Source organism: Euprymna scolopes, chromosome 13 (assembly GCF_053919585.1).
Source record: "Euprymna scolopes isolate OS-2025 chromosome 13, ASM5391958v1, whole genome shotgun sequence".
Classification (NCBI taxonomy): Eukaryota; Metazoa; Mollusca; class Cephalopoda; order Sepiida; family Sepiolidae; genus Euprymna; species Euprymna scolopes.
This window is the reverse complement of record NC_136494.1, coordinates 17,268,209-17,293,483: the sequence shown is the minus strand read 5'-3', so window position 1 is coordinate 17,293,483 and position 25,275 is coordinate 17,268,209. Positions and strand designations below refer to the sequence as shown.

Genomic DNA, 25,275 nt, shown 5'->3' with positions numbered 1-25,275 from the left:
TAGTTACAACTTTTCAGAAAGTTTTATAAAATCCAAGGCATGAAATTTTTTTTAATGAGCACAAAAGTGTCAATTTTAGTCATTTTGACTCTTAAAGGCACATCCGTTCTGTTATTTTTTTTACTCATATCATGTTTAATGTTTGTGTAAAATTTCAAAAAATTCCAAGGTGTAGTTATCGAGAAAAGTGCGGACAGACGAACGGACGAACGGACAAGAGTGAATTTGCAGCCCCACCCTTTTGTCGGGGGGGGATAAATTCTGAAGTCTGTAGATCAAAATGTCGTTGAGTATATAGGTTGATAAGTGTTCTCTCACACACATTCTCACTTTTATATATAGATTTCGTTGATTTATCAACCAATTTTAAAATAGAATTAAAAAATTTAAATTTAAGTATTATGATTCCCGTCTGGTCACTAAACTTTTAATTGTTGTTAAACGAATGTTTTAATTACTATATAAAAATTTATTGGATGTGAATACTTTCAAAACTTTAAACCTTTTAATTAAATCAGAATTTGAAAATAATTTTCTATTTGACAGTTTAAATGCCTTGAAGTTTAAAAATCTCAAATTCCGAAGGGTCACAAACTAATTTATGTCTGTCATCTGAGGCGTTTGTCTTTTGGTTCTAAATTTTTTAGATAAGGATTGATTTTGATACTTCGTATCATGTGGATTCTTTTTATAAATTTGAAGAAAAAATCTGAATCGTGAAGGTTAGAGTTAGAATTTAGGTTTGTAATTTTTATTTTTATTGTATCTCCATGTTTTTCCTATTTATCATTATAATTTTCTCGTAGCGGTTTAACGTTTCATGATCGGCCGCTTCCAGTTATTCCCATCAGTGGCCGAGCAAACTCGAGGAACTTTGTCGAAACTGAGAGTCAGTAAATACAGAAGTATCTAATCCTTATCCCTGAGTGGCTTCTGGGCCTTGATAAGTGGTGATCACTGTGTAAAAAAAAAAAAAAAATTCGACTCTGTTTTTGTGTAAAAAAATAAGATTACTCTGAAGATTAACCCTTTTTTTTCCGCAATTCTTTACACATAGGCAAATTTAGCCAAATGAAGGGAATTTCAAAGTCTGGCAGTCCGAGGGAAGAAATTATGAGTGGACAGCTTTCTGGAATCTAGAGACTTTAACACTGAGTGTGTGGGGGTTTGCTGATTATCCCGTTAGTCGAGAGTATATATGTCGACAAGGTACAAGTTATATGGGTTCATCAGAACACATTCCAACAATGAAGTACTTGAAAACATGCACGGGATGCCGCATTGCAACGATGGAACAGAAGTTATATAATCCTATACGTCCTCTTGGCTACATCCGTCGGATCCTGGTTCACGGGAGCATACTTGTGATGTACCCCTGGCCGTATTCGTCGATCCCGGCTCACAGGACCATAGATGCAACCTAGCAGGGCTACATTCTTAACTATCTAGTTGTGGACCCCTCAAGGGTGACGACTCTCACTGGTTACCGGAAAATACCGCTCTGCTGCCCAGGGCACGCGAAACTTACATGACCCTAAGTCGATGTGGCAACTCTTATTTTCGTCCGTTCGTCGTCCGATGCTGGGGTTGGGTTCAGCCTTCGTATATGCTCTGATGAATAACTTGTATGTTGCCCACCTCAGCTGCAATTTGGCATCGGTGTTTCAATTCAACAGTTCAAAAAAAAAATAATAATAATAACTCAGAGCATTTCTTGTGAACAAAAATAATTATTTAAAAAAAAAAAGCTTCATGGTAAACATTGTACATGGAAAGCTAAGTTCTTCGAGTTCTCGATGACTATCTGATTAAGTTCGTTTATACAATTTCCCAGCTAGGAACAAGAGCTTTTTCATCTTAGTTTTTCTGGGGCTTTGCACCCCCACCCCACCTCCAACGGGCGGGAGGCCAAGGCGATGTGCACTCCTCAATGATGGTCAGCAAAAGTCTCCTATATCTAAAAACACAATCGTTTTTATTAAATTGGCTTCTTCCCCACCCTCTATCATTTGAAGATTACTTTTCCTCTTTCCCTCTGAACCTCTTCTTTCTCTTTCCCATTATTTTATATTCTTTTTATTTTTTCTTATTTTCTTGTGAATTTCTTCTTTCTCTTTAATTCTCTTTTTCCCCTTTTTGTTTCTTTCTCTTCAACTGAAATTACTTTTCTCTCAAAGAAACTGTATTATCTTCCATTCCCATCACTTGCTTGGTGGTCTAACACTTAAATATAACAGGTGGGCCAAATGACAACATTTCCCAGACACAACAGCAGACATTTTGAATCTAAGTTATTGTACCTGTCTCCCTCAATTAGCTAGTTAAAATCCATTTTTATCTAACCCAACTAGAAAAACAATCTTCCTCCCCAGCTCCCTTGCTCCAAAGAATCTCATTATCAGATTTACATTTTCCTTTCATTGAAACAGATATTATTGCGTGGATGTTGAATTCATTCAAAACGTATCGCAAAAACAAAAACAAATAACATCTAAATAAATCGCGATATATCCAAACTGTCGGCGAGATGGACCAGCGGATAAAGAGGTCAGGCTCATTACTGTGGGGTCCCGATTTCGAATCTCGCTAGATTCAGCCACTCTGATGAGTTGTGGACGACGAAACATGTGTCAGTGGATAATTATATTTTCAAAATAATATATGTATATATGTATATACATATATAATTAATGATGGGACGATTCCAATATTTTTCCCGATTCCGATACAATTTCCGATTCAGTGCTAAATACCCGATTCCGATACAATTACCGATTCTGATTCTTTAAAAGTCTTTAATTATTTAACTATCAGATTGTTATTTTTCTCCGATTTTCGTAAAAACACATGCTAAATATGCAGATATTTTCCTAAACGTGAAAATACACTTGTGGAAGATGATCTATCGATTTTAGCTTTACTGGTAATTTAAAATCAATAAATATTTATTATTTTGTTATCATTACCAGCAATGGAAGATTTTGCTTTACACAAAATCAAATGAAAAAAAAATCGTTTTTACATTGGAAAATAGGCACTAAATTTTCCGATTCCGATACCGATTCCGATACTCCCAAATCTTCCGGTTTTACCGATTTCCGATTCTGATTGCGATTAGTCATCCCAACATTAATATATATATATATATATATATATATATATATATATATATATATATATATATACACACGTGCATAAAATGGATAATCCATATATAAGAGAGGAAACTCTCTAAGGCTACGGAAAGCTAAATAATGCCAGTATTATAGATATCGCTAAACCAACAAAATATAATAGATTATGTGTATTTTGCTTATTTTTTTATTATAGGATATATTAAAAAAAAAAGATATTTGAAAAAGAAAGAAAGAGATTCATTATGCCTCCAGAGCAAATTTGGACATTCTTGAGATTTAGCAGACTCTGTATTTCCGAGATTTCTTCAATGCGTTTTTTTCCATCCGACTATTCATTTCCGACTAGCAGAGTCTACTGTATCAGTCGAAAGAAACGATAGCCAATAAAAAGAAACGACATTTCGGATAAAGACAACGACTTCAAGAAACAATCTGATGCCTAATCCCCAGGCGGCGTTACAAAATGGCTTCTTGCTAGGAAGTCTTAGCCCAGCGATAAAACATTCATCTTTACATACGTTGTAAAGGAGAAAACAAAGATGGAGAACGGTTTGAAATGATTGCTAAACGAAGAAAGACGGACCTTAACCGTCTTTTAGACACAGATCAATTGATCTCAACTTATGTATCGAAAACCTAATATCCTTGGTCAGTCGAGGTCTCATTAATCATATAAGTTTTATAAATAACCTCGAAGGAGTTTACGAAAAAAGTGCTTGCGTGAGATAAACACTTTAACTTAGAACAACGCAAAGATCTCTAAGAAGAGACCGCAATAAAATGTATTCTTTTAATAAATCAAGTTTCCTGAATTCGACAAAATATACCTAAAGAAGACCTGAGATTACATCGGTCGAAACATTGTGAAAATACCACTCAACATGAGCACAGTAGTCCGAAGAGCTCAAATAATACTAATAATCAATCTTGACCGCAACAATTCAGATCCATTATAATAAGTAAAACTAATTCAAGGGTATATTTTTTTTATGCAGGAATCACCACTTATCAAGGCCCGGAGTCCACTCAAGGATAAGGGTTAATGGGTATACATTAGTCAATGTGATTATAGTGTAGTAAACATAAGTAGTGGGAATTTTTTTAAAGTGGATTACTTTGGGGGATGGTCGTTCAAGAACTTGTTTACATTGGACTTGAAGACAATCAGATTGTAGTCAGCTGGAAAGCAGGCAATCGGAAGAGAGTTCCACAGGCGTGCAGTTCTAAGAAAGAAGCTTTGTTCATAGAATCTACATTTAGGTTTAGGTACAGATAAAGAGTGGGGGGGATTATTGATAGTGGTTTTGGCTAGACGAGTGTTTTTCGCGAACGTTTGGCGAGGGGGAACCATAGATTGAAGCTCAGCTGAACGCTTGCCATACAAGCTTGCAATATCTCTTCTGTGGGAAAGAGGTCGCAGGGAAGAGAAAAGGGCACCCCCACTAAGCTACGAAGACTATTTTGAACTCTGTCAAGGCAGGATAAGTTATTTCTAGCAGCTCCTGCCCAGATGTGGCAACAGTACTCTATCGTTGGCCGTACCTGGCTTTTATATAGGTAGAGAATTGCATCAGGAGTGAGATTGTACTAGACTTGTGACAAATGGATAAACAGGTTCTGCTAAAATATAGGCCTGAAACTCACGCGCTCCTCACGTATGTGCCATTGACTTACTTGCGTGAGTGTTCCCTAGATTTTATGATTCTGGTTTAGAACTGTGCTAGGTTCAGTGACGCTGATGAGTCATATAATGAAACACTTGTCCTTCGATGATTCTATATAATGTAACACACCCGACTAGTGAGGTTGAATACTGTCATAGTAAAACATGCTGATCAGTCGTAATGACGGTGAAACAATTATCCGTATATAACTTCTCCCTCTATTAATAAATGCATAAATAAATAAAATAAACAACAAATATATGTACCTATCAATGTATTCAGAGTTAGTTAAAAAATACGTTCACGTTAATGTACATCGCCACTTGGACGTAAGAGGATACTATTTGGAACAATGTTATGGAAAGATGAGCAAGATGTTAGTTTACTTTACATTTAAATTTCTGCATGTCAGTACAGTCAGTGAAGCCGATTGCAAGAAGGAATTCCAAAGTCTAGCTGTCTGAGAGAAGAAACTGTTGGAGTAGAAGGCTTTCTTTTAATATGGTAGTCACCACTTAACAAGGCTTGGAAGCCACTCGGGGATAAGGGTTATTGCGTGTACAGTAATCAATGGGATAATATCATAGTAATCGTTAGTAATGGATATTTAATAAAGTGTCTTACTTAAGGGGGCGGTTCATCAGGAATTTGTTTATGTTGGACTTGAAGACATCCAAGTGGTAGTCAGGTGGAAAACAGGCAAACGGAAGGGAGATTTCCTTCGTTTAAGGATATTTACAGCGAATAGGTGTGATTTTGTTGCTAAGAGGATTTGTCAAGGTATGTACGTCGAGGGGAAACAAGTGCAATTAGTCCATTATAGCAGGTTCCATTAAAGTACTTGTAAGACATACATTCTGCAACATTGTGGCGATAGGACAGAGGATGGAGCTTAGTTGACAGTGCGGGATCTATTAGATTGGAAACTCTTCTTTGGACTCTATCCAAGAGGGAGATGCTAACGGTAGATGCACCAGACCAGATATGGCAACAATATTTCATAATCGGCGAATAGTGGCTTTGTAGAAGTACATGACACTTTCCGGTGTGAGTAATCTTTTAGCACGATGGAGGGATAGTTATATTAGTGTAAGTGGCACTCTTGTGGAGGTTTAAGGTTCAATTTTAAGTATCGCCCGAATTAAGGATTGAACCTTCAACCTTTTTTTTTATATATTTATTATTTTTTATTCAATTTTCACCCCAAACAAGGCACAGTGCCACTTTGAAGCATGGGGCTACTATCAGGGACTTAATCAGCAGGGCCATTATGAAGGGAGATGAGTAGAAAGATGTTTGTTCACATTACACTTGAACTTTTGCATATCAGTACAGTTGGGAAAGCAGAATCCCGGAAGGGAGTTCCAAAGACCTGCAGTTCTGAGAAAGAAACTATTGGAGTAAAAGGCTTTCTTGCACCTAGGGATCTCTACTGTAAAGGGATGAGACTTACTAGCTTGTCAGGTTTGTCGGGGTTAGTTACGTCGGGGAGGTACAAGTGTTTGCAGTTCATCAGAAGAATGTCACTAGCAACTTAATTTTATCAAGTACTGTGTATGTAACGTCACTAAAAATACAATTGCGAATAAGGATTGTTACCCGGTCATGACTGACGAAACAAAAGCATGCTTTAAAAGGATCATGTAAAGGGTACCTTTTGAAATTCCGTGCATTACCGGGTTAGACAGGAAGATTACCGAGTTCGACAAAATATACCGGAAGAAGGTCGAAGATTTCACCGGCCGACACTTGGCGTTCAGACTGACATACAACCACTCTCATTATTATACTGCATTTGCCTTTTTTATAATATGCTGTGTTTTCCCTAAATACAAAGTTTTGCCATTCTTCCGGACACTTACGGATTTACAACTGTTCTAGACACTGAAAATGAAAATAGTAGTCCAAAATATCTCAGTAGTACAAATTATTAAGCCTCATCTAAAAAAAAAAACACCAGGAACATATGTAACGTGGATGTTAAAAAAAACAAACTTTACTTTAGTAATTCATAAAATGAAACTTTAGTAATTCATAAAAAAACGAAACTTTATTTAAGTAATTCATAAAATAAAACTTAACTTTCGTAATTGATAAAAATAAAACTTAAGTAATTCATAAAAATGAAACTTTAGCAATTCATAAAAATGTAACTTTGCTTAAGTAGTACAGAAAAATGAATCTTTACTGTAGTAATTCATAAAAAGAAAATTTCACTTTAGTAATTCATAAAAATGAAACTTTAGTAATTCATAAAAATGAAACTTTAGTAATTTATAAAAATGAAACTTTAGTAATTCATAAAAATGAAACTAGTAATTCATAAAAATAAAACATAAGTCATTCATAAAAATAAAACATAAGTAATTTATAATATAGATTGAAGCTCAGTCGAACACTTTCCATGAAAATAACGATACATCAGAGACAAACTCGCAACATCTCTTCTGTGAGATAGAGGTTGCAAGGAAGAGAAAAGGACATCTCCTACGAGGCTACGAAGTCTATTTTGAACTCTATCAAGGCAGGCCAAGTCCTTTCTAGCAGCTCCTGCCCAGATGTGGCAACAGTATTCCATTCTTGGACGTACCTGGCTCTTATATAGATAGAGAATAGCATCAGCAGTGAGATATCTACCGGATCGATAGAAAGATCCCACCATTTTTCCAGCGGCCTTGGCAACAGATTTGATGTACGTGTTCCATTTAAGATCAGGAGTAATGGTCAAGCTAAGAAGCTTGTCAAAATGTGAGGCCTCCTGAAGACGAGAGCCATTCATTTCAATTGATGCCAGATGTGGATCAGAATATTGATGATGTAAAGAGAGAAGCTTGGTTTTAGATGCATTAAAAGTAACCAGCTACTCCTTACCCCATTGTACTACGTGCTCAAGATCAGAGGAGAGAGAATTGGAGAGAACTTGGTCGTTTACTGTCTTAGATGTGCTACCATAAATGGTAGTGTCGTCAGCATAAATGTCTACAAATGATGTAAGGATGTGATTTGGAAGATCATTAATGTAGATCAGGAAAAGAGTTGGGCCCAGGATGGACCCCTGAGGGACACCGGCATTAATACTGTGAGCTTCTGATTTTTGCCCCTCAACTACTATTCTTATGAACCTATCAGAAAGAAATGATTTAATAATTGAGAAGACATTTCCAGCAATACCATAGCTAGAGATCTTATGAAGTAAACCTTTATGCCATACCCTATCAAAGGCCTTAGATATGTCAAGAGCAATTGCCCTAGAAAGGTTGCCTCCGTCGAGAGATTTGCTAATCCTATGAGATATAACTGTAAGCACATCTGTTGTAGATCTAGCAGAACGGAAACCATATTGAGTGTCACTAAGAAGGTTATTTTTGTTGAGATGGTTAATTACTTCTGTATTTAACACAGATTCCAGCAACTTACTCATGACGCACAGGAGACTTATTGGCCGATAATGAGAGGGGGATGAGCGATCACCTGAATTCTTAAATACAGGGCATACTGATGAAATTTTCCAGGGAGATGGGAAACTATTTTCCTTAAGACAACGTTTAAACAGTTTTGTAAGTATGGGCGCTAGTTCAGGTTGAAGTTTATTGAGTACTATAATTGGAATACTGTCAAGGCCAGTTGCTTTACTGGAATCAAGGTTTTTGATTAGCTTGGCAACATCACGTACAGATATACGTATATAACATAGCGTGTTTTCTGATACAGGAGGAAATATTGGGGGTTGGCGGCCTTGATCGCAAAGGGTAGAATTAGCTGTAAAGTTCTTGACAAAGAGTTTGGCTTTGTCTGATGCTGACGAGATTACCTCAGGTCCATTGATAATAGTTGGGATGGAGCACACGCTTCTGTTCAGGATTCTGTTTGCTATTTGCCAAAACTGGTGGCAACCAAGCCGCTGCTCAGCTACTTTGGACGTAACAGATTGAGCATACAAATCTCTTGCATTCTTTATTACTTCTTACAATGGTTGCTGGCAGTCCTGAAAGCGGCTTTAGTTTTCATACATCTATTACGTTGGAAACAGTGGAAAAAGTGATTTCTGTGTGCAATGGCAGCAGCACATTCTGGAGAGAACCATGGCTGGCTGTTAGGTTTTCCTGAAACTTTTTAGAGGGTATGAAACGGTCAATACCTACAATTAACCACTCTCGCTGCCACTTGTCTATTTTAGCCTGTCATGCGCTTGTATTTCTTCCGACCGTAAGCTGGGCACAGCCGGCCCATTCTCATCTTCGTTTTTCATGTTCGCTTTCTTCGGCTTCGACTTTTTTCTCCCTACGACGTGGTGTCTTTTTTCTCTTTTATTTCATTTTTCTTCTCGCGCACACTTCCTAATTTGCATATGCTCGTTTTTCGGCTACTGCTGCTGCTTCTAATCTCTTCGCAAGTCATCCATCCATTGCTGCTGCTGATATTTTTCCACGTGCTCATGTAGAATATGCTACACATAGCAGCATTTGGGTATAAAAGTACGTCATGCCAGACAATCAGCCAAGGAACTGGCCCAGTAACTGTCGGACGGGTATCACCCGTCTAGGTATCACCCAGAAGGTCCATCCTCCCAGAACTATCACCCGGCTTTTGGGTGGGGTAAGTTTATCGCTTACTGCCTGAGGCGTCCTGGCCGAGGAATGCCGACGAGGATGCCTAGGCAATTTTTGTTCGGTAAGAGTGCCCCTTTGGGGGAACTTGATTGACATCTCCACTTTCCTGACCTTTTGTCACATCATGCTGAGGTGGGCGGTATGTAAATATTTACCCTCACATTATTTTTTATGTTGGAGGAGGAGGAGTCGCTTTGCTACTTCATTTGCTTGGAGATTATGTGGAAAAGTACCAGTCCAGAATCCGTTCTGGACAATCAGCCCGATAGATGCAGAGTCAGGAACTGCCCAGTACTGAGAATTATTTAGGAGCTTCATCCTGCCAGGCCTTGCCACCTGACTTTTGGTTGGGGCAAGGTTATCACTTACTGGCTGAAGCGACTCGACCAGAGAATGCCAACGGGAATGCCCAGGCAATTTTTGCTAGGCAGGAGTACTCTTCCTTTAGTGACGCTTGCTTGACATCCCTACGTTCTCAACCTTATGTCAAGTCTTTCTGGGCAACAAGTAAATATCTATCCGTCATTATATCAGAAATATTGCAACAGTCTCTCTTTTCATTCTCTACCTGGAGTTGCCATTGAAAACAAAACCCTGCTCAAAGATTAAACAACTTTATCCGTGTAAAATGTTGCGATGGCTCAAAGTGTGGTATTCGTTTGATGTAATTATTTTTTTTGGTAGAATAATATCTTCAGATTTGAGTGTTATTATACTCTAGAGCAGGGTGTTCCAAACTTGAAAATACCATGGAGCCCTAACCAGGGCAACGATTTTTAATGGAACACTAACAAGATAATTTCTGAAATTAATGTATTTATTTGCTTCCCCACCAAAGCAAATTAGGCATAAGACCGTTTTTAATGTGGGGTAAAAACCAGCTCCACTAAAAATAGGCAAAAAGGGGGCACTCTGGTTACCAAAAATAATAATTGTCCCAGTATAGAGGGGTTTCCCTCCATTGACTGGTACAAATTATCTTAAGCGCAGCATCTGCAGAACATTAAGATATTAAATCCTTTATTCATGTTAAAATTACATTGAAAATCAATAATGAACATTATCATCTTGTTTCTTTTTTTTTTCTCTTCTGCAGAAAGAAGCAACATGTTCGGGGATCACCTACCGTTCACTTATTTTGTTTCGACTGCAAGTTTTCTCGCGTTTGTCATCTTCTACATCAACGCATACTATTGGAGAAGGCAACGGGTAAGTTTTGTCTTTTTTTAATTGAAAATCGCCCCGGACAAGGCATGGAGCCACTTGGTGATAGTAGCTAATAAGTAAAAAGACGCCTGCTGACTGACGTCATAAAAATACCTAGATCAGAGTTAGACGGAAAACAGTCAGCAGAACATATTTTCTTCTATCTTTCTCTTCATCCCCGATAAAAAGGACACGTGTGTGAAAAATAATTTAATATTTATTGATATATATATATATATATATATATATATATATATATATATATATATATATATATATATATATATCGAAGTAAGTGATGAAAATATATATGGCAATTAAGCTACACAGAATATTCCGCGTTTCATGAAAATTCGTCAGGCTTCTTCCGGGAATATTTTGTGTAGCTTAATTGCCATATATATTTTCGTAACTTACTACCTAGCTCTACCTATCTATCACGGTTGAAGTAAAGACTGAAAATTTACGCATGAAATTATATCTTTGCATATTAATTTATGTGATTAAATGGAGTCGTCATATATAATATATATATATAAATATTATATATATATATAAATATAATATATCTATAATATATATATATATAATATATCTATAATATATATATATATAATATATCTATAATATATATAATATATAATATATATATAATATATATATAATATATATAATATATATATATACCATATATATATATATATATATATATATATATATATATATATATATATATATATATTAGTGTTAGGGCAATGAATCAGAATCTGATCGGCTATCGAAATCAGTATCGGAATCGGAAAAATTAGTACCTATTTTACGATGCCAATAACGATTCTTTTAATTTGCTTTTCTATTTAATTTTGTTAAAGGCAAATATTTCAATTGCTGGTAGTAATATTAAAAATAATAAATATTTTTTGATTTTAACTAATAGTGGAACAAAAGCCTATAGATCATCTCCTACAAGTATTTATTTTTATGTTCGAGAAAATATCTGCATATTCAGCATATTTTTTTTGGGGGGGACAAACTGCTTCATATTTAAATATTTAGAAATTTATAAAGAATTGGGATAGGGAATTTAGTAAGAAATTGGCAATTGTATCGGAATCAGAAAAAATATTGGAATTATCTCATCACTAATATATATATATATATATATATATATATATATATATATAAACGAGGGCGTTCAAAAGGTAATACCTCCTATTTTTTATTCTGCTGGAATGGATCAGTTATGATTTAAAATTAAAGTTATGATGACTGAACTTATGCATTCATAACCTGAAAATACCATCAGCCTATTGCAGATATTTACGGTGTCTGACTCTTAGAAACCAACCCCTATCATGGACGTGCGTCAGAAGCAGATATGCATCATTGAATTTCTTTCTTCCAGAAAAAAATTGAACCGATCAACATTTACAGGCGCCTGTTGAACGCTTCCGAAGCCGATACAATTGATGTCAGCAATGTTAACAGATGGGGTCGTTGATTTCAGAGTGGCGGTCGAGATGTGAGTGATAAAGCGCACTCTGAACGCCTATGCACCACCACCACCACCACCACCACCACCACCACCACCACGCCATCGCCATCGCCAGTAAAAGCGCATTGGGAAATGGTAGTGATTGTGTATAAAAAATAAATTATGGAGCAAAGAAGGTTGCTCGTTTTAATGGCACAACTCTCGTCTTTGTAGAACTTAAACATTATTTGTGTTAAACTATAGGATGGATTAATTTTTGTACAATAGCAAGGAGACTCGACGTTGCCAGGGACTGAATGATGATCAACTTTATTGTCATCGAAATCGATGAAATCGCCCATTTTTTACAATTAAATCACAGTGCACCGGAAGAAATCTTCATATGATTCTCCGCAATGACTTAGCCCAAAATACACGGTAGTCTACATTGCACTGTAGAGAATCTGCTACTGATTTGATAAAATTATTTTTATATATAATGGCTTGAATAAAAGTTTAAAATGTAAAAGTCAAATATCAGGCTTTAATTGGGCTCTGAACAGAAACATTCATTTCGAACGCGCTCTTGTCATTATAAAAGAACCTACTGTTGATTTTATATGCATGGCCTTACTGTTTGTACGGTGATAATGTTTTGAATTTAAGTTTAAAATGAAAAAGTCCAGTATCATGGTGCAACTGTGCTTTTAAGCAGAAACATTCATTCTGGACGAGCCCGTCATATCAAAGAACCTACTGTTGATTTTATATATCAGGACTTTCGCCTTGTGTGATAATAAACTTCTTGTGGTGTTAAACTGTATAAGGTGTTAACTTTTGACAAAATCGCTTGTCAATTCTTGTATCGGATTATTTCGATTATCAATACTTATCAAACACATTCCGATACAAAACCCATCTAAGCAAACGGTCAGACACAAAAATTACTTTCGTGTGAAATTTTATAAAAATAGCCCAGCCGTTTTCGATTCTATAGGGAACGAACTCAAACACACATAGATACACAGAGAAAGTTCCTATATCCCGGGGTTCCACTGTATATATATATATATATATATATATATATATATATATATATATATATATATATATATATATATATATACAGTGGAACCCCGGGGTACGGCATTAATCCATTCCGGGGTTGGGATTGTGGGACCTCAGCAAAATTTTATTCAGTACATGTTAAAACTTAGTAACAAATTACTGTACAGTATATAATACACATGTATATAATCAAATACCATTATAAATAACACCGTAAGGCGGGACAAATTCCGTAATCAGGGTCCGGAAAACATCATATGCCACATCGTAACCTGAAGAAACTGTATCCTAGGGCCACTGTAGCCCGGAGTTCTACTGAATATATATATATATATATATATATATATATATATATATATATAACCGTTTATATAATGAGTTTATGACTCTCCGAGATATACGCGTGCACATGTCTTCATAGTGAATCGTATCGTATAGTGTTGTACTTGGGTGTCTCGTCTATATAAGAGGAACATATTAAATGAGTAGTAATGTTTTAAGACTTGAGTGCAAATCTATTTGGCTTTGAATGAAATCCATTGAATTCAAAGTTCAGTCTATTCCGCAAAGAAAAGGAACCATTTCATTGGTTCAAAGATAAAACGGAATTATGGTTCATTCTCAGATAAAGATTTGTAGTTTATTTTGGCTCTGAACTTGGAGACAAAACGTACTCGTGTGCAAGGGTCGTTCTAAAAGTAAAGTCTCCTATTTTTTTAAACTTCAAAAGTTAAAGAGCTACGAAAACGAATATGGTACAATTAAAACCACTATTCTCGATGTTCTCGGTGAAGAGGACTGCGCATGGGCGTCTGGATCATGCTTTGTCATACGAGGATGGTTTCAAAAGTAAAGCGTCTTACAATTTTTTTTACTTAAACAATTAAAGAGCTATGAAAACAGGAGTAGTACCATTAAAATGAGCGACCTTTTGTTGCTCCAGAATTTCTTTTTCTACATAGTCACCACCATTCTCAATGCATTTTTTCCAGGAATTCAATGACGCATCTCTGGTTCTGACGTACGTCCATGACAAGAATTGTATTTCGCAGAGACTCACACCGTCAATATCTGCAACAAAGTGATGAAGACTCTTCATGTGGTCATCAGCGACAACGATCTGCTTTCACACCTGGTAAACTTTTCTACTCTATGGCTCAGAAACGTGGAAAGTGACCAAGGCCAACACTCACAAGCTCCAGAGATTCACCAACAGATGTCTCAGAGACATCCTAAGCATCAGATGGCCAGAGACTATCTCAATGAACAACTGTGAGACAAAACCAACCAAACCCCAATGGAGATAGAGATAAAAAAAAAACAAAAATGGGACTGGATTGGCCACACCTTGCCGAAGCCTGCATCCAACATCACCAGGCAAACCCTTGAATGAATCTCGCAAGGCAAGCGTAAAATTGGTCGGCCGAGACAGACATGGAAAAGAAGCATTGAGACTGAAACCAGGGCTGCTGGAATGACATGGGCCGAACTGAAGAGGACCAGCCAGAACCGGGTCCGTTTGAGGGCATCGTTGTGACCCTATATTCCCCAAGGAATCAAGAGAGCTAAACTAAACTAATCTTTATGTAGAACTCAGGCGACTAATGTAACAAGCAGAAAAATCCCACCCCGTCAATGTTGAGGTACCTAGATGCCAGAAACCCGTCTACGCTCTTCGTGTTTCCTGCTTCCCTAGTTTTACTGACATACAACTGTTATGCGGGCATACATTTCCCTACTCAACTCTCCACAATAATTTGCTACAGATGATACCAAATAGTAACCCCTTACGAAGAAGTGGCAATATATTTTGATAATGGATGAAAAAGAATTAAAAAATGTATATCACAAAGGGAGATAACCCATTTCGCCTGTATTTTAATCTAATAATTAAGAAGGTGAATAATTCTTGTTGACTGCTGTTTAATGTCGATAAAACTACAAAGAATAACTCGACGACAGCCAAGGGAAATACCAAATTGTTTTCATATAATAGTGAGTTCAATAAATAAAACTATAACGGAAAGTAAGAGAATAGAAATTTCATATTACAAAACGTTTTTTAGTCCCTTTTTACTATATTCAATCCCAACAAAGCACTTTCCCTTTGGACGTAAGGCGCTACTATGATAACGTTTTCATTAGCAAAATGTTCTTTATGCGACTGTAGTGCTCTATTATTTCTTTTACGCGACTTTCGCGTTTAATTTATTCAGACTTTTCCACTTCTTTTTGTAAATAGTCAGCGACAAGCTTAAATGTCAGTTATAAATATACAATGCGATTCACCATTTTAAAAAAAATCCTTTTTTCTTCATTACTGACTGACTTTGTCGTTTCACTTTTGTCAACGTTTTTCGCTTAGTTTTATGGTCTTTTCGCTTAGTTTTATGGACATTCACTGAGATAATCGTTTTTTTTTAATATCATTTGGCCATGCCTCGTTCCTTCGGCTTTCCGATTGAGACTGACCAAAACTGGTATTTCTTTCGCTCTAAAACGTGACGTCATGTCATTGTTCGACTCCTGTTTTATCTACGGGGTTTGATCTCTACTCCCTGCTTGAACTTCACATCACCCGTCCCTGGGTACAGTTCTGTTTGTAGATGTAGACTATCCTAACATGAACTAAAGATGACCCTTGTCAAAATTCACACTAGCGAACTTAATCGCTGCTGACGTAAGGTTCTTACTATGTAACACTATGAGTTAGAGGCAGATTAATAATATAATATTCAGTAGGGTGGTCTGTATCGAAATCTTTAAAAGCTATGCGAGTAGAATGCTTCCCAGCATCTGGGTAGCTCTACAGTTAAAGGGTGTGATTTTGCTGCTTGTCGGATTGGTCGCAGCTATTTACTTTGAAGGGGTACAAATGTAGCAAGTTCATCGGAGAACATTCTGTTGAAGTACTTGCAAAACAAAGACAGGGTTACAACATTGTGGCGAGGGGACCGGGGGTTGATCTTGGTCGATAGTGCGGGACCAATAGTTTAGAGATTCTTCTTTCTAGCTCTGTGTTAGGGGGAGAAAGTGTTATGTGATAGAGGAGATGGGAACATAACTTGGAAGGGGTTTACAATGCTCATTATAATATGACCTTTTCTTGTTGTAACTGAATGACGACACGAGACAACACTTACAAAATATAATGATGACTTCTTTATTCATCTGATCGACCGGTCGATTCACGTCAGGAATTCAAATGGTATAGCTACATTGGTTTACTCCTCTCCCCTCGCCTCCAAGGAGCTCTGACTCCAACTCATCAACTGACCAACTGACTGCCAACTGACTTGCTCTCTTTTTCCTTCTGACTAAAATCCGGACCCATAATATGAAGATATGTCCTTTGTCTATAACGCCAGAAGTGTATTTTTCAAACGTGACCAATTTCACGTGGCTTTACATATGTTTGTCCAACACACTTTTGACAAGAAAAGAATCCTCAATTCTAAGCTAACCTATTTTAAACAGTATAATTTAATTGTTCATTTTTTTAGCTGACATTTTTAATATTCAGATTTCTAAAAGAATTAACAATCAACTCTTTTTTTCCGATATAAACAATATTTAACTATTCTAATAGAATTTAACAATAGACTAAATTCCTTACATTCCATTTCTTAACTTTGCCTACAGGGTTCGATTCTAGGCTTATCCTAATCTCATTTTCACTTATCTAATATTCTTCCTATTTACATGGAAAGGGAACAACCCTTTTCCATGTAACAAATGTAATGGCTGGTACACTATTAAAATGTTGCAACGATACTACATGCATGGACGAATACCAGCTTTGAAATAGTGTTGGGACGATTATTCAGAATCAGAAACATCGGAAATTTTGGGCGAGTATCGGAATCGGTATCGGAAAAATTTGTGCCCATATCCGATGCCACAAACGATTCCTTTCGTTATCTTGTTTTAATTTGATATTACGTTTAAAACAAAATCTTCTATTGCTAGTAATAATAATAATAAAATAATAAATATTTATTTATTCTTTATTCTAAACTACCAGTAAATCTATAAGCTTTAGATCCAAGTGTGTTTTTTTACGTTGAAGAAACTATGTGCGAATATAGCATATGTTTTTACAATAATCGGAAAAATAACGATTTTATAACTAAATATTTAGAGATTTATAAAAAATCGGAATCGCTAATTGTATCAGAATCGGAAAAATAATTGAAATCGCCCCATCACTACTTTGTAGTAATAAAGGTTACTTGACAGTGTGATACGTTTATTAGCCCGTTAGAGTGAACCAATCCCGTTTGCAGCAAACTTGGCAGTATTTTTTATGCACGTGTTCAAATCCATGTTACCTGTAAACGATAGGCTGTGGAGTTTGGATGTTAGACTCTCGGGTAGTGTGTCAGACATCGCATTCGGTGGTTAGAAATATTTCTTATAAGTGTTTTTCCGATTGGTCTATAGCTCGATCTGTTTATCGCTAGGAACATCAGAATATAAATCGATACCCAAGATAATTAGTACATAATCGAAATGCGCGAGAGAAAATATATCAAACACGCAAATAATAATAGATTTGAAGGTACTAAATTATTAAACGGTAAAAACCCGATCGTTTACCAGGCAGAGTAATTTGGTTTGTCTGAACCATGGGGACACTTTTGGAAATAACTTTTACGTATTGACATGGCACACCGGCTTGCCAGTTGGTAAACAATAAAATGATAGACACACCCTTTTTTAATGAATGGGTTGATATATCGTGTGCTTGGCAGGTATTTTTGTCAAGTTTTCGACGTCGTTACTTGTACGGGTTTCCCCGTCATTAATTCTCTCCTGAGAATTATCTATCCGGACTGGGCCCACCAGTCGGAAAGTGTGCGCTGTATAAAATAAGCGAACTGCGTATATTTTCTTTTTGTAAAAATATATTTTCTATTGTAATACTTGAAGAAGCATTTTAAGAGCCCCACTTCCAACTTTCTTTTTACAAGGTAGTTACCACTTATCAAGCCCCAGAAAACCACTCAGGGATAGGGGTTATTGCGTGATCAATGGGATAGTACCATAGTAATCATTAGTATTGGAGATTTGATAAAGCGTCTTACTTAAGGAGGCGGTTCATCAGGAAGTTGTTTATGTTGGACTTGAAGACATCCATGTTGTAGTAAAGTGGGAAACAGGCAAACAGAAGAGAGTTCCACAGTCATGCACTTCTAAGAAAGAAGCTTTGTTTTGGTTTTGACACAGATAAAGAGTGGAGAAAATTTTTGACAGTGGTTTCAGCTAGACGGGTGTTTATCATGAACGATTGGCAAGGAGGGCAGAGATTGGAGCTAAGACGAGCACTTGCCATGGAAGCAACGATAAAACAAAGACAGTCTCGCAACGTCTCTCCTGTGGGAGAAAGGTTACAGGGAAGAGAAAAAGGCATCACCAACTAAGCCACGGAGCCTATCTTGTACTCTGTCAAGGTAGAATAGGCTGTTTTTAGCAGCTCCTGCCTAGATGTGGCAGTAGTACTCCATCCTTGGACGTACTTGGCTTTTATAGAGATAGAGAATTGCACCAGCAGTGAGATATCTTCTGGTGCGGTAGAAGGATCCTACCATTTTTCCAGCGACATTGGCAACTGACTTGATGTACGTGTTCCATTTCAGGTCAGGAGTAAAGGTCATGCTCAGAAGCTTATCAAAACATGGAGCTTCCCGTAGACGAGAGCCATCCATTTTAATTGATACCAATTGATAATATAAAGATAGGAGCTTGATTTTAGATGCATTAAAAGTAACCAGCCACCTCTTCCCAACTGTACCATGCGCTCTAGATCAGAGGGGAGAGAATCAGAGAGAACTTTGTCATTTACGGCCTTAGATGTGTTGCCATAGATGTTCGTGTCATCAGCATAGATGAATAACAAATCTTCTCTCATGATGATGATGATGAAAGAGAGAGAGAGAGAGAGAGAGAGTGAGTGAGTGACCGAGAAAGAAAGAGTACATATTAAAGAAAAAGAGACCGAGATATTGTTTTACAATTTCCTGTCTCTGTCAAATAAATCTGATCTTTTTTACATGTCGACCTCGATTGCTTTGAAATAGCTGGGATTTTGAAATCAAGTTGAGTAAAGTTGAATTTTTTTTTTTGTAAAAACGTACGTAAACGCAGATAAAGAGGTTTTCAGTATCGATTAACGAGTTGGACGACGCCTTGAAAAAATATATTGCCTCATATTTATTGTTAGAAGTTGACAATCGCAATTCCTTTGTCTCCAGTTTACAGCCTCTACTTTACTCATAGACACATCCTCTTTTAATCAATGGGTTGGTATATCGTGTGCTTGACAGATCTTTTTGTCAAGTTTTCGACGTCGTTACACGTCATTAATGTCATTAATTCTCTCCTGAGAATTATCTATCTGGGCCGGGGCTACCAGTTGGAAAGTGTGTGCTGTATAAAATAAGCGAATTGCGCATTTTTTTTTTGTAAAAATATATTTTCAATTGTAATACTTGAAGAAGCATTTTAAGAACTCGAGAGTTGAACTGGTATGCGACTGTTCCCGGCAAGTCTCACTTCCAAACATTTGCAACCGCCACCAACGGGGCCCCATTTCCAACTGAATAACAAATCTTCTCTCCTGATGATGATGATGATGATTATGATGGTGAAAGAAGGAAAGAGAGAGTGAGAGTGAGAGAGAGTGAGTGAGTGAATTAGAAAGAAAGAGTACACATTTAAGACAAAGAGACCGAGATATTGTTTTACAAGTTCCTGTGTCTGTCAAGTAAATCTAATCTTTTTTACCTGTACACCTCGATTGCTCTGACACGGCTGGGATTTTATAAACATCTGAACCAATATCAAATTTGACAATACGCTCTGAACGTGCCATGTTTTAATAACACCTTTTAAATTATACTCATCTCCATCCGAGTGCAAGTAAAGTAAGGTTTATGGCTTTTAAATGTGAGGAGCTCTAGCCCTCCTCCCCCAAATGGTGCATTATCTTTGTGTCACATGATATGTATGCCTAATAAACGGCGAAAAAAAGCAGATAATTGTCACTTATTTATAAATATAAAAGTACTTAATAATGTTTCTTTAGTTAGTACTCGCCTATATTACTCCGAGCAATGCCGGGCAGCGTGTCAGTAATATTGGCTCCAAATCGTTCATTGTTCTCAATTAATAACCGCGCCCAGGATTAAAAAAAAAAATTTGCACAAATATTGGTCATGCTGAAAATAAAAATTTCACTTGTGGGTGGGTGGTCTAGCGTTGCCCATAAATAGGATAGTTCTTTTACTCACACAAGTCACCACCGATAGTCTAACTATATATAACCGTGAAAAATATTGTGTTATCCTGGTAGCTGACTATTATATTCATCTTTTATTAGTGAAACAACTAAGAAAAGATGAGGATAATAGTCCGCAATAAATAAAATTAATAAATAATACTCATCTCAATGAATTCCAATTAAAAATAATATATACCATTCGGTACGGACCTGACCATGGAAGATCAAATAATAAACATGGATTTATAAAACCAAAAAATCCAACCTTCATCGCCCTTCGGGGCCCGTGGCGCAGTGGATAGAGACGTTGAATCTCTACGGTTCCAGGTGAGAATTATCTGAAGATAGCGGTTTCAATCCTATCCAAAGTCGGCCAAAGGCTTACTTGGCCAAAACGTGGTGAGACGACTACAACTATGGAAGGCAGTAATTGCATTGGATGCAGTTAGAAGATTCGGAGTTCCTATCCGTCGCAGTTACCACTTGACGAAGGCCAGAGGAATAGTTGGCCGAAACGTCGTGAAACAACTAATAAAAGATGAGGATAATTGTCCGCAATAAATAAAATTGATAAATAATACTCATCTCAATGAATTCCAATTAAAAATAAAAATAATATTTATCCTGGTAGGTTTTACTCTGTGTGCTATCAGATATTTCATGGATATCATGAATGATAATTAGTCAATAACTATGGATCGTTGGTCGCCCGAGAAAGCGTTAAAATCGTATATTTTTTGTTATTTTGTAAATCTATTCCAATGAACGACTCACCATCAATGAAAATAAGAACGCTGCTTACAGCCATAAAACTGTTTCAATGGTAATTTCAACACGTCGTAATTTTTCCGAGTTGAAGTTTTTATTGAATTAATATTAAGCGCAAGATTGAAAACACGAGGGCGATAAACCTTGTTTGTTTTCTCCTGAAATCAAGTTGAGTAAAGTTGAGTGTCTTTATTGTTTAAAAACGTACGTAAACGCGGATAAAGAGGTTTTCAGTATCGATTAACGAGTTGGACGACGCCTTGAAAAAATATATTGCCTCATATTTATTGTTAGAAGTTGACAATCGCAATTCCTTTGTCTCCAGTTTACAGACCCTACTTTACTCCTAGGAGAGGCTAACTGAGCCGAGTGCCTGCTATAATAGATTAAAGAATCCGGCGTTCCGAGTTCGAATCACGTTGTCTTGAACTAAGAATTAACACTATTTGAAAGACACCTAAAGGTCAACGCGCATCAATAATTCTAATCAAACATAAGGTTAGCAATAAGTTTACTGATGTAAATGGATTTAAGAATTTAAGTGATATTACTACACGACCATACCCCACAAGATGATTGTGAAGCAGAGCCCATAAGAATCTAGGGGGCCCATGAATATCAAAGTTCATAATTATGCATGGATTTTTGTTTAAATGTTGCTTTGAAGCTGAAAGGGAATTCCCAGTTTACCGTCACAACCATGAACACTATACGTTATTAAGTGGGGGACCTTTGTGGCCTTTTGGCCAAGATCAAAGTGTAGTATCTGTCCGGCAGATGCTGCAAGCTATGACTAGCAAAGACCAGATGTGGGGGCAGCCCCACATGCCTGACCTTTAACCAGCTCCCATTTCCCACCTCTCGGGAGCTGGTCCCCTTTTTCCCTTCCCCCTCCCTTCACTCCTCACATTAAAAATTGGCCTTGTGCCTAATTTGTTCGGTGGGGGAGCAAATAAATACCATCTGTTCCGGCAGATACTGCAAGCAAAGACCATATGTGGGAGCAATCCCACATATAAGACTTTGGTCAATGTAGGGGCAACCCTTCATACCATCCACCTCCCATTTCCCACCCATCGGGAGCTGGGCCCCTTTTCCCTCTCCCCTCCCTCTCTCTCCACATTAAAAAACAGCCTTGTGCTTAATTTGCTCAGTGGGGAAGCAAAAAAATACAATCTGTTCCGGCAGATACTGCAAGCAAATATCATATGTGGGGGCAACCGCACATATAAGACCTTGGTCAATGTAGGGGCAACCCTTCATACCAATTTTCACTATTCAGCTTCCCTACTCCCCGGGGAGTTGGTCCCCATTACCCCTTCACTCCTCACATAAAAAATCGGCCTTATCCCTAATTTACTCGCTGGGGGGGGGCAAATAAATACCCTGTTCCAGCAGATGCTGCAATCAAAGACCATTGCCCTTGCGGCAATTTTCTCGTCTATGTAGGGGTCACCCTACATACCAGCGTGTAAATCACTATCCAGCTCTCATTTCTCACCTCTCGGGAGATGGTCCCCTTTTCCTTTCCTCCTCCCCCTCTCTCTTTACATTAGAAAACGGCCTTGTGCCCAATTTGCTCAGTGGGGAAGCAAATAATACAACACTATACGTTATCAAGTTTGAGAGAAACGAGGGTTTTCTGTTTAGTACGTCTATAACACGTTGCGCTCGTGAGATCCTCAATAATTCTCTCATAACTGAAAGGAAAATTCTGATAAATGCCAAGAGCGAAATGCCCGTCACTTTTCGATCTTTTTTCACTGTGTCAACGCAGTTTTTCTTAATGAGATTTTCAACTTATTATTTAAGAGAATACTCGTCTCCATCTCCCGAAAAAATGTTACGTTGCGCATGACCCCAGGTTGGGAACGTCGTAGTTAGTAGGTTTGTAACAAAAACGCAGTAGCCGTCAATTTCATTGATCGCCCGCTAGTGTAATTTGTTTACGACCCGAGCTAAACGGTTGTCATGGCAACTGCTAAGACAGCATGGTTATTTCCCCCTTGACCGGGCATTTTTCATTCGAGCTGACTTATCAATTGTCCAGCTTGTGATAACAACGACGGTATCTGAAACAAAGTTTTGACATGCACATAACGATCAGGCGTAACTCAGAACACAAAGGAAAGACGTCACGATTGCTTTTTGTATAAAAATGTATTTTTAACTAAAGCCTTACATGCAGTTTATAAAATAGTTCATTTCTGCGGCTTGGCTTTCATTTCGTTGAGATATCGGAGGGGGGACGCGATTTCACTTCGACAATCGCACGTCCTTCGGCGGTCCTCAGACCTACTTCTCCTCTCTGACTCCAAAAATCACATCGTTATATTCACAGGATTTTTTTGTTCCCGTATTTTTCCACTATTACAATCTCCGCTGGCTTGCATTTGATTGGTTAATTCATTTATTGTCGATAATTGATTCTTCAATTCCCAGGCAAGTTTTAGCTTTGTTTACAAATGCATTGCTTGCATTTGATCCAGATCTCCAGTAACCCATTTTTTCTTAGTCGGGCGACTATTGTTTTTGTTTGTTGCACGTGTCTTTACAACACGTTCCAGCCTTGACCATAATTGTTTTTTTTTCCAGGACATTCCAATCTTTCTTTGTTCTCGCAAAGGAATGTCCCATTCCAGCAAAATATGCGATCTCCCCCACAATCACTTTACTTTGTAAACAAAAATGGTCGTCCGATTTTTCTGTTTACGCCGTAATTACTTTTGTCAATTGGTCTGGTGGACAATCGATATTCGATGCCCTCCTTTCGAGCTTCTTAAAAAGGTTTATTTTAACCGTTATGTATCGGATGGTCCCAGACATCCGTTACATAACAAAAACTTAATCTACGATTTCTTAACACATATAAAAAATGTTATTAATGTGAACATTATATAATTATATATTACATGATATAGTTATATATCATAAAAAAGTATATAAAACTATTGTAATCATGAGACTACGCCAAACGTAACAGAGCTGAACGGGAAAAGATAACAAAATATCAGGACCTAAAAATGATCTAAAAACCACATGGTCTCTTAAAGAAATAAACATTATACCGGTTGTGATAGGAGCAACTGGTTTAATAAAAAAAGAACTGCCTGAAATACTTAGAAGCAATTCCTGGAAGACCAAGCTGTAACAAGATACAAATAGTAGCCATAAAGGGAACAATATGTATTCTTAAAAGAGCCCTCGGATACAAATTTAAATCATAACAGAATCAAGTGTTAGCTCCGGGAGGGAGCCCCTTGATCTCTTAAAACTTACTGAAGTAAAATAGAAAAACAATGAAGTCAGGGAAAGTCTATGCCTGTTTAGTAGAATCCTGGAAGAATTGTGCACTGAAATACTGAAATGCTGTACGTTGTTTCACTTCGTGTATGATTTAAAAAAAAACACGAGCAAGTCTTATAAGAAGAGCCGGTGCACCGCATCAGGCATATAAGAGTCTAGGACGTCCATGGATATCAAAGTTCCGAATTGAAATGTGTGGGTTTTTTATTGTTGCTTTGAAGTTGAAAGCGAATTCCGAGTGCCACGACCATAGATACTACACATTTTTAGATATTAGGAACAGTCGTTCTTAACATTATGCCAATAATTTTATGTCTATTATAAAACCAAATAGTAAAACTATAGTTTGAAAAATCCTACTTTTTCTGTTATTGGTGTTAAGGCTATAAGTTTATTTAATCTATTTTGACAGTGAAAATTACTATACTGATATAATTATGAAAAAAAGCATTGATTAATTTTCTACTTGAAAAGTTGATGAAGTTATTAATTATATATGATTTATAATGTTAATAAAATTTGAACCATCTTGGAGTTTTTATTTGACTTTATAAATATCCGTAGACCTTTCCAAATAATTCTTCATTCATCAAAACAAGTAGTGCAAGTAAATTATCTAGATAAGACCAGTGTTGGAAAATGGGAACCAGAAAAGATCTTGCACCGGCACAAGGCCATGAATACAGCTTTAAAACAATGTACTATAATAATATTGAAATTAATTATCGATGTCTCTGTTGAACCTCGAAAGACAAAGGAT

The 25,275-nt window shown here is 37.0% G+C and overlaps 1 protein-coding gene across 2 annotated transcripts in view; it reads left to right on the top strand.

Annotated features, from left to right (window-relative positions):
• LOC145291945 (uncharacterized) overlaps positions 1-25,275 on the top strand; it is a 1,383,621-nt gene that overhangs the window by 180,451 nt on the left and 1,177,895 nt on the right. For both annotated transcript variants that reach the window (XM_080137871.1, XM_080137870.1), the window contains exon 2: positions 10,508-10,620. In XM_080137871.1, coding sequence (XP_079993997.1) covers positions 10,519-10,620 — 102 coding nt within the window. In that variant the 5' untranslated portion in view covers positions 10,508-10,518. The remainder of the gene's footprint in view (positions 1-10,507; positions 10,621-25,275) is intronic.